This window comes from Myotis brandtii, unplaced genomic scaffold, assembly GCF_000412655.1.
Source record: "Myotis brandtii unplaced genomic scaffold, ASM41265v1 scaffold995, whole genome shotgun sequence".
NCBI lineage: Eukaryota > Metazoa > Chordata > Mammalia > Chiroptera > Vespertilionidae > Myotis > Myotis brandtii.
The window spans coordinates 769,029-783,502 of record NW_005372150.1 but is presented as its reverse complement, the minus strand read 5'-3'; the positions used below and the strand labels follow the sequence as shown (position 1 = coordinate 783,502).

At 47.5% G+C, this 14,474-nt stretch overlaps 1 protein-coding gene across 4 annotated transcripts in view; it reads left to right on the top strand.

The window, feature by feature from the left end:
* Window positions 1-1,128: 1,128 nt before the first annotated feature.
* Window positions 1,129-14,474, top strand: part of NUP210 (nucleoporin 210kDa) — a 120,105-nt gene continuing 106,759 nt past the window's right edge. For 3 of the 4 annotated variants that reach the window (XM_014533633.1, XM_005886617.2, XM_005886616.2), the window contains exons 1-3: window positions 9,656-9,739; window positions 11,234-11,370; window positions 12,174-12,305. In XM_014533633.1, the coding sequence (XP_014389119.1) occupies window positions 9,675-9,739; window positions 11,234-11,370; window positions 12,174-12,305 (334 nt within the window). In that variant the 5' untranslated portion in view covers window positions 9,656-9,674. Of the gene's footprint in view, window positions 1,164-9,655; window positions 9,740-11,233; window positions 11,371-12,173; window positions 12,306-14,474 lie in introns of those variants that run through there. The other variant, XM_014533634.1, reaches the window with a different exon arrangement.

Here is a 14,474-nt window from a genome sequence, read left to right as displayed (position 1 = left end):
TGCAGCCTCCTAGGCCTCTGGGTGGAGCCTAATGGCGGAGGGTGTTTGACTGGACAAGGTTGTGGGTATAAACTGTGAGCAACAGTACTCCCCACAGCTGAGGGGCATGGGGTGGGCCTGCCTGGTAAAGAGCATCCGGCACCTGGCAGGGCATACACAGTGCCCACTGAATCGAGCTGTGCACAGGCGGCCGGAAACTCCCCAGGGCAACATGGAGCTGCCTGATGTGTTTGCCAGGCTTGGTCCTGAACTGGGTGCACCCTCTCACCACAGCCCGGCACTTCTCAGCCACAAGTGTAAGGATTATTGGGGAGGCAAGTGGGACCCCTTTCTGCTACATGGGCCCTGTACAGTGGAGTTTGTCCTTGGAGTATGCTGTGTCCCAGGCAGCTCAGGTGACCCATTGAGAATCAGTGGACATGAAAGACCCACAGTCCCATTGTTCTTGCTGACCCGCATCTGAGAGTCCAGCACCTCCCTGAGATATGTACTTCCCAGGGTCCCTCTGCCTGGCCCCAGCAGGAGGAACCAGCAGCAAGTCACATTGCAGCACTTCGCAGGCTGAAGTTCGGGGAGAGAGGGTGAGCTGAAGGTTTCCTCTGGCTCCTTCCAAAACCCTGCTACCTGCTGAGCCAAGTTGGAACCTCATCCAGTTCCAGCACCTTCTGCTGGGTTCACAGACTCAGCCTGCAGAACAGAGCAGTTCACATGTTGGAAGCTGGACAGGTGAGGCAGTAGGCCTGACGGGAACTGGCTAATCAGGCTCTGACATTAAAATAAAACATTTACAATGTGGAAGCTTACAAAAAAGTGGGCTTCATTCATCTGGAGGCTGACCAGTTTGTAACTTCTGCACCTATTCATTGGGCCTTCTGTGGCCTGTAACTGTGCTTCTGTTCCCCTGGTCTGGAGTATTTTTCCCTTGACACCCCATTTGTGGGCACTGTTCATCCTTACACACTCAGACCAGTCTCTCTCCTCCTTGCTTTTGCAGGGGTCTTGGAATGGTAGACTGTGTTTGTGTGTTCTCACTGGGGGTCGTATTTGGTGTTATTTCTGGCAGAGATGCCACGTGCCTGCAGGTCCCAGGACAGTGCTCACTGTGAAGAGCTGTCCTGCCTGAGTGCCCTAGGGACAGCATTGATGACAACCATATTTCACAGGTGAGGGCTGGGGATTCACTTAACAGGTAGGTCATGAATATTTGTGACTGTATGAGCCAGGTGCCACTCCAGGTCCCAGGGGTGACAATGGACAAGCAGAGGAGAACCTGTTTTCCTGGAGCATAAACTAAGGAAAGTACAGGCCACATTCCTAGTGGTGAGTCTTTGAGGACATGAGCAGTGTGCTGTGTGATTCTGTAGAGGGCAGCCAGGAGAAGCCTCTGGAGCTGAACTGGAACCTGAGTGGGACCAACCGGAGGGAGCAGCAAGTGCCGGGGCCCTGCGGGGGACTGAGCTTGTTGTAAGAGCACAAACAAGCAGGTTTGGTGAGGGAAGTGGTGTTAGGAGATGAGGTTAGAGAGGTTGGCAGGGGCTGGGCCTGTGGGACCTTGTGGCCTATGGTTAGGAGACAGGAAGTGGGTGGTCAGGGTCAGGAGTTGGGTGGCATTAGCCTGGGACTGGTTCTCTGGGCCTTGCTCTCCCCTCTGCATCTGGCCTGGGGGCTGCCTGCAGCGTTAGTTCCTGCAGGACTGGTGGGGCCTTGCTAAACTCCCTTCATGAGACCCAGAGAGGGAGGTGCCTGGAAGTGTGTGCTCCTTTCAGTTGACCTGGTGCCTGGGTTGTTTACTTCCTGCTTCATTTCTGGGTTCCCCATTCTGCTCATCTTCCGGCCTGCAGGCCCTAACTCTGCCCAGGAGGGGCTGGACCTGCAGGTGGATAGAGGGTGGTCTGTCACTTCCACTGCCACCCCCTCCCCCTTGGCACAGCTCTCACTTTTTCTTCTCCCTGTGGTTTTCTGGCCTGAACCTCCCTGTCCGGGGCTCCGCATCCTCTGCTCAGCTCCTGTGCCTCCCAGAGCGCCAGACACATTCTGTGTGTCCGAGGGCCTTATGTGACGTTAAGATTGGGAAAGCTTTACCCTTTCAGAATTCAGTGTCAGTCCTTTAGAGTTCCTCAAAATAAACGTTTATTTCTGGTTCCAATATGTTGTTTATATTTTTTTCTTTGAAAAATTGCAGCAAAATATACATACCATAAAATGTACCTTCTTAAGCATTTTTAACTGACGGTTCAGTGGCATTAAGTACATTCATACTGTTGTGTAGCCGTCACCGCCATCCATCTCCAGGACCCTTTCATTAGTGCCAGGTGAAACTCGATACTCATCAGCCATCAACTCCTCATCCCCTTCCTTCCAGCCCCTGCAACCACCATTCTACCTTCCTTAACACCTTTTAATATTTGTCTGTCTTCAGAGGGAGCAGGACGATGGCTCAGAACCTTTGCAGGCAGCAGTGCCTCCCCACCCAGCTCCGCCTTCCCAGAATCTAGTAACATTGTTTTGACTCATCTTTGTTTTTATGGTTACTGCAGATGTATGGCAAATGATAGCGGCTTTCTATCTACAGAATTGATATAGGTTTCCTTTAAAGTACTGTTTCTATAAGGAAGAATCAATTCAAAGGAAAAAATAAGGAGAAGATATAAGGGTTACCTGGATGTGACTGGATCCAGGAGGCAGCATACAGCAAGAGGCCCAAAGGTGGGGAAAGGCTGGCAGAGGGCAGCTGCCCGGTGGCCAGAGGCACATGTCCAGAGGCAGGGGCTTGGAATATTGTGGGAGGGGTGTGGCAGAGGGAACAAAAACAGCAGAACCAGTTTTTTTTCTGCTAATCCCTTTGCATGTTATTCCCCATTTAATCCTAAAAACAAAATTTAACCCTTGTAGGAATGACTTCCACTGCACAAATGGGGAGCCAGAGACCAGGAGCCTCACAGACAGTTAGTGGCAGAGCCACTTTCAAAACCAGGTCACTCGCTCTAGAGCCAGTTCAGACCTGGGAGGCAAGAGGAAATGAGCCAGCACTTCTCAGCTAACAGTTGGTTTACCTAGTTCCTTCAAGACAGTTTTAGAACAGTTAGTGCCACTTGAAAAGCAGTGTCAAGGATACATGTGGGGTGTGGGGTGTGGGGTGTTTGAGGAAGAGGTTAAGGCCATTTTCTGCCCAGGTTTGGAAGCCGGCCCCTCCCTGTGGACAGGGGTGGGAGGCCTTTGTCCTTATTTTGAACTATCTTTGTGCCTTCAGCACAAGGGAGTGGGACAGTGTCCAGACCAGGGGCCTAGAGCCAGGCTGGACTGAGGCATTTTTCTAGGAGTATGAATATGGGGAGATTACTTATCATGCAGAGGTTTCCTTGTGTACCAAATGGGGTTTTAATAGAATTAAAATGAAATATTTGATGTGTTTCATTCTGTGACTGACACATAAAAAGCACATAATAAATGAAAGGTTTTTTCTTTAAAAAAATATAGTACCAGTAGTTTGAATGAAATAAGGCAACGAACCTTAACAGAATTCAGCCAGGGGGATTTCATTTGTCTAGATTCTTCTGACCGTATGTAACAGGAAACTCAAACCACAGTAGCTTAAATAAAACAATGGCATGTTGTTCTGGCTCATAAACCTGGAGGCAGGAAGGATTTGTTTTGGGCATCTGTGTTGCAGGAGCTTTTCAGCAGTACTTGGTCTCTCAGTCCTCAGGTCTTTACTTCAGCTAGGTGCTCTCCTGGGGTAGAAGAAAACAGTTCCAGCCCTGCAGCCCCCAGAGTCAAGTCTAGTGGGGCACATGCTTGGATCTGAACCCTGGCAAACCAGGGGAACACACAGCTGATTCACCAGGCCCCAGGCACCTGCTTCCTAGTGTCCAGAGCAGTGTGAGTACTCTGGGGCTCATGGTCTGAGAGTGGAGAAGAAATGGCTCCCCCCCAGAAAATCTGGACACTGTTACTGAAAGAGGTGGGTGGAGACTGGGCCACCCAAACCAAGCACAGGTCCCCTACAGGAATGACACCCATGTGTGTGCATTGGCCTCACTCACCTGCTCGTTGAGCTGTTTAGATGTTTGTGTGTGTGTGAGAGGGCAGATATACCCTGGGCGGGGTGCTTGAAGAGAGCTGCTGTGGTCTGGGAGGAGGTCATGGTGGGATGTGAGTGAGAATGACGAGAGGAAAGAAGGCGACATGGCTGTGTGGCCGGCACTGAGCCTCAGTCTCCCAGCTGTAAGGTGGGTGTGCTGGGCCCACCTCCTGTGTAGGACTTTGGGGATGGTTCTGAAAACACTTGGAAAGGCCTTTTTTTTTTTTTCCATTTAGGATATTTGGTGCCTTTTTTTCCATTTAGGACATTTGGTAAAATTAAGTTTATAATTACAAACCTTCCCATAAAGAGAACTCTAATTTCAGATGGCCTTACCGTAAATTCTTTCAACATTTATGAAGAAATAGTACAAGTCCTTTATAAACTCTTTTAGGAAGGAGAGAAGGAACGATCATTTCCTAGATCATTTTTGTAAGGCCAACATTACACTGATTGCAAACCAGACAAAAACATTACCAGTAAAAGAAATGCATAGACCAAAAGCACAAAATTCCTTAACAAAATACTAGCAAATCAATTCCAGGAAAATATAAAAAAGGATAATGTATCATGACCAACTGGGGTAAATCCCAGGAATGCAGGTTTGGTTTAGCATTAACAAAGGAATCAGTATAATTCACCATATCAACAGAATGAAGAGGAAAAGCCACAAAATCCCCATAGGTGCAGAGTAGTCAACACCATTCATGAGAAAAATTTACAGCAAAGTAGGAATAGAAGAGAATCAATTCACAATCTGATAAAGGGCATCTACAAAAACATGTGCCAAAATCATATGCTACTGCAGTAGGGCAAGAAGTGAACAAGCCACAGGCCCTGTCCTTGTCTGCAGTGTCTGAGGGAAGTTGGACAGGGAAAAGCATTATTGCCAAGCCATTGTATTGGGGCCTTTGAACTCGCTGATCCATTTCCCCCAGACACTCTTCTTCCGGATGCCCAAGAGCCCACGCCTGCTGCTCATTTACAGACATGTGGGTCTCTGCTCCCATGTCACCCTCTCCGTGAGGCTTGCTCTCACCATTCTACTGAAAATTACAGCCTTTCCCTATCCTGCTTTAATGCTTTCCATAGCCCTATTTTCTAAGACCCCATATTCACTCATTTTGGTTATTCTTGTTCTCTTCCCACTGAAATGTAAGCTCTGTGAAGGTGAGGATTAATGTATAATTAGTACTTTGTTGTATTCCCAGCTTAGAACAGTGCCTGGGACATTGCACATAACCCAATAAATATGGATTCAATGAATGAATGAATGAATGAATTAGGGGCCCCAAGGAGACCAGTGGTGTGGAAACTGAGAGGAGGGTAGGTGAGGAGGATCAGAGATGGGTCCATGGAAGAGTTGCCATTTGCCATGAGCCATGAGAGTTGGGCAACATGAGAGTGGGTGAGAAGGGCATGTGAAATGGAGGGAACAGTATAAGCAAAGGAATGGAGCGTGGAGGTGTGAAAGCTGAGAGGGAGGGAGAGACTTCTCAGCAGAGATTAGACTTGAAGTTGGAAGTTCAGGCTCTTTCCAAGAATGTGACCTTGAACCAGGGACCCTCTCTTGGGCCTGAATTTTTGCTTGTGGCTCTAAGGATGGTAGGGTGGGGGCATTGAGGAGGCCGCTCTTGGGGCCCTGACAACAGGGATCAGGGTCAGGCTTCATTAAGAGAAGAGGATGGACAGGGTCAAGCATAAATGATCACAATATGGAAGGCCCCGCATTTTCTTCATTTCTTTAAAGAGCAGAGTTCTTGTGCTCAGAATCATGCCAAATACTGAAGGGCCACAAGCCCCTTATTTGGGAGCCTCCTGTTTTCTGAACTTGAGAGCTTACTGTGTGCAAGGCCCTGTGATAAGAGCTTTGTTATTGTACTAAACCACTCTATCCCTTTGCACCAGGTACTGTTTTTATTCCCATTGTATAGAAGAGTAAATGGAGGTCTAAAGAGGTTAAGTCATTTGCTCAAGGTCACACAGCTAGTGAATGGCAGCACCCTGCTGTCTCAGAAGTTCACCTTCCAGCAGATATCAGTAGGCAGAGAGCTGAGCAAGACCATGTCCCATCACAGAGTGCTGCTCACCACTTAGCCACAGGCCTTCAACTCACTGGGTGACGCCCACCACATTAGGGAGGGCAGCCTGCTTTATTCATTCCACTGGTTACATGTTGATCTCATCCAGACACCAGGGGCCCAGAGAAAGACCTTAACACGTCCATGTAGGCCTTGGGGAGTGTTGTTGAGTGGGGGATAGTGGGATAGACATGCCCACCAGCAGCTGAGATGCATGGATGAGCCAAATATGTGCGAGCTGGAGCAGCACACACCTTTGGCGGATAATTTAAACTGGAGTCTGCTCTCAGTAGAAAAGCCTTATGAGCCAGGACCTGCTTCTTTAACAGAACATGCTGCTGCATCCAAGTGAATTGGGCTGTTGGAGTAGGAGATGTGACTTCAGTGGGGGCAGGTTACAGTGTGGATCCACTGGAACCTCACCGTGAGGGGGACAGCGAGGCCCGATGACACGTCATTGCTGGAGTCTGTGGTCTTTGTACCTCTTTAAAGTACAGCCAAAACAAATGGCTTCAGAATGTCCTAGAAGGAGCCAGATAACTAAAAATAACCTTTTGCTGTTAACAGAAACACCGCCCTAGGTTGCCCTAAACCCTCTGTGGATGGTTGGGATGAGCCCCTCTGGCTTCAGATGGAGCATTCTGGAGCCCAGAGAAAATTCCCAAGTGAAAGTGGTGGTGGAGGATGTGGTTGTCCACCCCCTGGTAGTTTGCCACGTCTGCTACTGACTTTTCTCAGCACTTTATCATTCATTATGAAGTGTTTCCAGCCCTCCCAGAGGCCTCGTGAGGACCAGTCTGGCTCCCATTGCACTGAGCTCAGCCCAGGTTGAGTGGGTGCAGGGATTCCAGACTGCTCTAGGCCTGTGTGTGGGCTCTTTCCCTGCATGGGTCTGGCTGTCTTCAGGCTGGGACAGCCCACCACTGCAGGCCTGAGGATGGGGTGGGTGCCTTCTTCCCCAGGCAGCTCGAAGTAAGGCATGCTGCTTTGTCTTATCTCTGGGCTACACTTACTGCCCTGTGTCAGCCCTAAGTGCAAAGAGCCTTTCTTAAGAGGTTGTAGGAGGGTTCAGCACCTGCTACCCCCAACCAGCCCTTGGCAGAGATCAGAAGATGCCCACGGGAGTGGTGAATTAAGAGTACTATATCTGATTGGCTCTCCACCCAAAGGCCTGCCCTCAGAGCTGACTGTCCAGCCCCATAGTCACTTGCCACTCTTGGGAGTCCTTGACATGCTGCTGGGGCCACGTAATATTTGTGATATGTTGGATTAAGTAATATAAATTATTAAAATTAATTTTATCAGTTGCCCTGCCTGTGTGGCTCAGTTTTTGGAGCTGAGGTTGTGGGTTCAATCCCAGGTCAGGGCATATATGGGAGGTAACTGATGGATGTTTCTCTCTCTCTCTCTCTCTCTCTCTCTCTCTCATCTCCGCCTCATCGGGGACATTGATAGTGAGGGAGTGGGGGTGGGGGAGGGGGAGGCGTGCACATGGTAGGCAGGGCGCATAGGGGAAATCTCTGTACTTAGCACTTAATGTTGCTATGAATCTAAAACTGCTCTAAAAATAGTCTATTAAATTATTTTTAACTGTTACATTTTTCATAAGTCAATTAGAACATTTTAAATGTGATTCACCTCATATTTCTACTGGACAGGGCTGCTTGTACTTAATAAAGCCCTACAAACAGTAGGCACACAATGAAAGGTGCAGTGTTCCCAGCCAGGCTCAGAAGGCTGCCTGGCATGGCAGGTGCAGACCGAGAAGGGGTAGGGATGCGGGACGAAGGGCTTCATGCCTCTTCAACTGGAACTAGATAGCTCTGTTCTTATCAGCAGTGATTTATTTGTTGGGACTCTGAGATTAACTCACTGCTGTGAGGGAATGAGAAAAGAGGTGTTGTTCCTAGTTCTTGAGATTAAGGCTTGGAGAGGGAGTGGCATTTATATCCTAGACTGGGAGTCCAGATCTCTAGCTCCCAGCTGCCGTTAAACAAGACAAACCATGCTGTTTCTCAGGGTAAAAGCAGGAAATGATGAATTGTCTTTATTTTTTCCTAATAGACTTTACTTTTCAGAACTGTTGCGGGTTCATAAAAATATTGAGGCAAATTATGGATTTTCTATATAGCACCCCTCCCCTCAGTATCCCCCATTATCAATATCCCACACTAGAGTGGTGCATTTATTACAAATGTTGAGCCTACACTGCCACATTATTGTCCATAGTCCATAGTTTATATTATAGTTTGTACTTGGTGTTGTGCATTCTATAGGTTTGGACAAATGTGTATTGCCTTGTATTATTATAGTCTCATACAGAGTAGTTTCATTTCCCTAAAAAATCCTCTATGTTCTGCCTATTCATCCTTCTCTCTCCAGTCTTTTACACAATTTAAAAATTTGGATTAATTTTAGATTTACAGGAAAGTTACAAGGATAATACCAAGTTCCTGTAAACCCTTTACCTAGCTTCCCCTAATGTTAACATCTTCCATAACCAGGAACACTTGTCAAAATCAAGAAACTGACATTAGTACATGACAGTTCACTAAACTCTAGGCTGTTTGATATAACCATTTTCTCCACTAAAGTTATTTTTCTGTTCCTAGATCCAGTCCAGCATCAGCATTGCATTTATTTGCCCATTTCGTCTCCTCTGTCTCCTCTGATCTGTGTGAGCTTTCTAAGTTGGTCTTGTTTCCACAGTAAGCGTGGTGTGTGCATACATGCATGTGTGTGCACACATGTTTGGAAGGTTCAATGTCCTTTGAAAATGCTCTTAAGAGTTCCAAAGCTATGGCCAGTTAAATGGGGTGTTTTTCCAGCATGGGTGTGAGCATTTTGCCACAGCTACCTTCTCTCACCTCTTGTATATTTTTTTTTTTTTTTTAATATATTTGTATTGATTTCAGAGAGGAAGGGAGAGAGGGGGGGGGGGGAGAAACATCAATGATGAGAGAGAATCATTGATCGGCCGCCTCCTGCATGCCCTCCACTGGGGATCAAGCCTGCAACTTGGGCATTGCCCTGACCGGAATCGAACCGGTGACCTCTTGGTTCCTAGGTCGACGCTCTACCGCTGAGCTACACCCGTCTGGGCACCTCTTGTATATTCTTGTCCATTTTGTTGTCTGCCCTCAGTCTCTGAAACTGTCTTTTCTCAGAAGTCTCTCAGTGATGCATTTTCTCAGGGGCTTAGACTTCTTTCCTTAACTGTGGGTGAGGTTTATTGCAGAGTACTTTCAGGCACCTTGCCAGCAGCTCGCGTGCCTGTGATGTCTGTGCAATCAAAGCACCCTTAGGTGTGTTTGCAGTCACTGCTGTGCCGACTTGGCTCTGGGAGAGCCACTTGGCATCAAACTGGAGAGCAGGGAGAGGTCTGTTTGGGTGTGTTTAACATCACTGCTTTTAAACACCAGGCAGTTTTTACAAGTTTCCTTCTGAATATTCTAGGACGTTGATGTATCAGTGAGTTTAAGCCGAGGCCGGGAAGGAAGTAGAGACACAATATGCCTGCTCTGCTGGGTGCTGTGCTGAGTGTAGCCCTAGGAAGGAGCATCGAATTCTCTGCACAGTAGGTTCCCCTTTCCTGGTTCCTCAGTCACACTAGCAGCTCACTGAGGGCAGCACCTTATTCTCTGATCTATAAATGTACATCAGATTGGAATGCTTAGCAGCGGTTCTCAACCTGTGGGTCGTGACCCCTGTGGCGGTCGAACGACCCTTTCACAGGGGTCGCCTAAGACCATCCTGCATATCAGATATTTACATTACAATTCATAACAGTAGCAACATTACAGTTATGAAGTAGCAACGAAAATAATTTTGTGGTTAGGTCACAACATGAGGAACTGTATTTAAAGGGCCAGAAGGTTGAGAACCACTGGCTTACTGGCTTAAGATCCCCAGTGCTTGTCATTGCCCTTTGAATAAACGGAAGCTCCTTACTGTGGCCCTCAATGCCTCCTGGCCTCATCACCTCCTGTCTTCTTGACTTCAGCTCCTCTGGTGTCTTTGACCTAACCCCCTGCCATCAACTTGACTAAGACCCTGGCATCTCCTTGAACTCAAAACCCGCTATCCCCTTGACTTCAATCCCTGACCTCAGCCCCTGCCATTCTCCTTGAGCTTAGCACCTCTTATTTTCTGGAGCCCTTTCATTCTTTGAGCACACCTAGCTGCTTTCAACCCCAGGGTCTTGGCTCACCAGTCCCCAGCCTGATACACCTGTGTTTGCATGGTGTCACTGAATGGCCACTTCAGAGCGGCTTCCCTGAGCTCTGTCTGCAGACAGCTATAAGGGTAGCGCTCATTCTGTGATCTTTGTGGTGTGTCCACTCTGCTTGCACCCCTCCCTCCCATCTCACCGCAACTGGGAACTGTTGTGTCACATGTTGTAGGTGAGAAAACATGGCACTGATCCTGGATACCTCCCAGAGTCATGCTGTCCCTTCATCCTTTTATTCTGGAGGCCTGTCTCTCCATGGGAAACCACCTCACAGATTTGGCTGATGCATTTGTTTGTGTGTTGATCTGCCTTTCTTAACCACATCGACATGATGTTGGCTCCATCACATGGGGGCTTGAAGTCATTGTGGTCATCTTCAGCTTTGGTAGAATTTATTTGGGGATGGAAGCTAATGTTGGAGCCTGCTGTGTGCCAGGCCTGGCGTAGAGTCATGAGAGGTACACCGTGTCTTTTCTTCACCGGAGACCATAGGCAGTTTTCCTCCTGGTGTAGAATTATTTTCAAGCCCATAGAATAATCTCGTAAGGTGCCTATCTAGTGAATATTGAGGTGGCTTCCAAGTCTTTGGTCTCCTGCTGGGTTATTTTAGCAGGGGTGTGTGTGCAGAGGTTCCACATCCACAAATTGCCCCCCTCCTATCAGAGGGGTCTTGGCTGGGCCCTGTTTCTCCTCTGGATTTGAAGTTTGTGGAGACTACCACCTTTATTCTGTGTTTGAGTCTGTGACAGAGCCTCAGATGGGGAGCCGTCTTTGGCTTCTGCTCCCAGCTGTGCCTTGTGGGATGGCTTCAGAGAGCAAATTCTTGTCTTCTTACCACAGGTCATCGACCCGGCCAGAGGTAGCCAGCATCGAGCCGCTGGGCCCGGACGAGCAACAGTGCTCCCAGAAGGCGGTGGTGCAAGCCCGTCTGTCCCAGCCTGCCCGCCTGACCAGCATCATCTTTGCAGAGGACATCAGTAAGGGCTTTGAGTGTCCTGTGTGGTCCCTGGGGGAAACCATGTGGCAAACATCCCACTGAGAGCCCAGCCATAGATGCCACCAGAATCCATGGCAGTGCTTTCTATTTCTCCTGTTGGGTCAGAGGACACCCAGGCAGGATAGGGACACTGAGCAAGCAACATAATTACCCTGGTCCCTCCTGCCAGCACTTTGTACAGTTTTCTCTGACATGGAGGCTGGCTTTCATTTCTAAATTAGTATTTATTACGCAAATAACTTGTAATGAGTATTGAATCAAAATGAAGAAAGTTGTTGTAATCCTTTCACTTCCCCATATTTAATTTACCATATTATGGTTGTAAAATGCTTAAAAAATAATATAATTTTCTGTCTTGCTTTTCTTCCACCTAACATGATATGAACAGTTTTTCATCTCATTATAGAATTCTTTTTAATGGCTAAGTTATATTCTTAACAGGAAGTTGTCCTGTAATCATTCCTTACATTGGACATGTATGTTGTTTTTAGATGTTTATTTCAGTGTTACATAGAAAAGTAAAAATTCTTATTCAGAGAATTATTATTTTGGGTTCTGTTAGCCATTTCCAGCTAATGATAGATTCCCAGTTTTACTGTGTGCTGGTCAGCTGCTTGCCTTCTGAGGCTTAATTTGGTTCTTCCAGCCCTGTTTTGTGGTGCTTGTTTTGTTGGCTGCTCTAGTATTTGCCAAAGTGTAAAACCACCTGAACTGCAAAGCCCTGGAGGTGGGTGGCAGTCATGCCCTGGCACTCCGTCTGACCCCTGGGTCCTGTCCCTTTAGCCACGGGCCAGGTCCTGCGCTGTGATGCCATCGTTGACCTCATCCATGGCATTCAGATCGTCTCCACGACCCGCGAACTCTACCTGGAGGACTCGCCCCTAGAGCTGAAGATCCAGGCTCTGGACTCTGAAGGTGAGGACATCCTCCTGGCAGTCTCTGTTTCTCTCTTCCCTGTGTCCAGCCCTACCATTCCACACAGAAGGCTGCTCCAGCCAGGAAAGTGAGGTTGGTGATGGGGATGGGGAGGGGGCTTGAAGAGCTCTGGACCACCTGGGAGGTAAACCCCAGGCCCTTGGTGTCAGGGATGCCATGGCCACTCTTGTTTACTGGTCTCTGTAGTAGGGCTGGTGAGGTGAGAGCGTTTGTAGCCCCTGGAGGCTGACTCCAGGCATGTGCATAGGGATTGTGTTTGGTAAAGGCACCTCTTTGAAAAGTGACATCTGAGTGATGAGAAGCTGGGATAGGCTCCTGGGTTACTAGGTTATAAACAGTGGGAGGCATTCTCCTTGCTTGGCTTTTGAGTGCTGGTATGACTTCCTGGTCCAGATGGCAGATTGTGTGTGTGTTTGCGTCTGTGTGTGTGTGAGAGAGAGAGAGAGAGAGAGAGAGAGAGAGAGAGAGAGAGAAACAGACAGACTCTGGCACACATGTATACTGCTGTCCCCATGTAGTATCTTTCTTCATTTTATCAGAATCGAATACTGAATTGTTCTTAGATCTATTCTGGCAGTCGTCAGACTATCTTCACTGTAGCCTGACCTTGTGGTAAAGGAACAAAGGGAAATTTTGTAGGTTAGATTATTTTTCTTTTCCTTTTAAATTAAATTTAATTTATTTATAAAATTATTTATCAATTACAGTTGACATACTTTAATTTTCTCAATTACAGTTGATAGGCCTTGTTGTCAATACATCAGAATGGCCAAGGCCGCTCTGAGCATGAGACTAATTAGGGTGCCCAAGGCCAAGATACCATGAATAGCTGCAAGGCCCTTCTGTAACCCAAATGATTGATGTCGCTGTTGGCAACTAGCCTTCTTTGTCTCTGGAGTAATATACAGGTTACTGACCAGGAGTCTGCTAGAGAGAGAGAGCAGCTGGGAGAGGAGTGTGTGGAGAAGCAGAGGCGGTAGGCACAGAGAATGTAGCTTCTATGTGTGCTGGAGAGGCTAGAGGGCTCAGATGGAGCTGAGAGCTGATACTGCTACGATGTAAGGCTAAGAGCTCACAGAGAGCTCAGATATAGCCACTATGTTAATCATCCAGTGTGCTGGGAAAGTGAAGCTTAGAAGTAGTTACTATGTGAGGCTACAGAGACCAGCCAGTGTGCTGGGCAGGAGAGACAGGAGAAGCTGCTGAGCCAGAGAGTTGAGATATCGCTATGATGCAAAGCGGTAAGTTTAGAGGCAGCATGCGGCTGCTCAGATAATAACTGTGGGTACAGAGACTGATGCTACTTTATGGGAAAGATATGTATTTACCAGCCGGTGTCCAGCTACCTGCCTGTATGGACTTTGCCGTGAAGAATTGTCATGTCTAATGGCTGTATGGCCACTGGTTTCTGCAATAAAGACGTATTCTTATATACCCACAATCTCTCATGGCTTCTCCATCTGCCCCACAAATTGACCAGTGTAACTAGTGAGCAGAGGATAAAGGAGGAACTTGGACTAAGTTCCCAACAGTTAGTACAGTGGGCAGGGTTTGAGGAAGAATTAGCCCTGTGCTTGGCTTAGTCGAATGGGAAGAATTTAGAAGAATATATGGACTCGAAGCCACTCAGAGCATCAGAGCTAAAAAAGGAAGGGATTAATAAGTACACAGTTACAAAATAGTCATGAGGATGTAAAGTACAGCACAGGGAATACAGTCAATAATATTCTAATAACTGTGTATGGTGCCTGGAGGGTACTTGAAATATCAGGGGGATCACTTTGTCAAGTGTAACCACTATCCTGTACACCTGAAACTAATACAGAATAATATTGAATGTAAACTGTAATTGAAAAATGAAATTTGACTTCTGATCAAGATGACAGTGTAGGTAAATGGGATATTTGCCTCCTCTCAAAATTACATCTAAACTACAGAATAGTCATCACCACCTGAAATCAAGCTGAATGGAAATCCTACCACTAGGGAATTAGAGAAGAAGCCCCATCGAAGCTGGTCGGGGCAGAGATGTGGAATGGGCTGGTCCCACACCCACATGTGGTGGACAAAAGTCCAGAGGGATATCTCAGCTGCAGAGGTCCCCACTGAAGAGTGAGGGGTCCAGCCCCATACCAGCCTCCCCCCCCA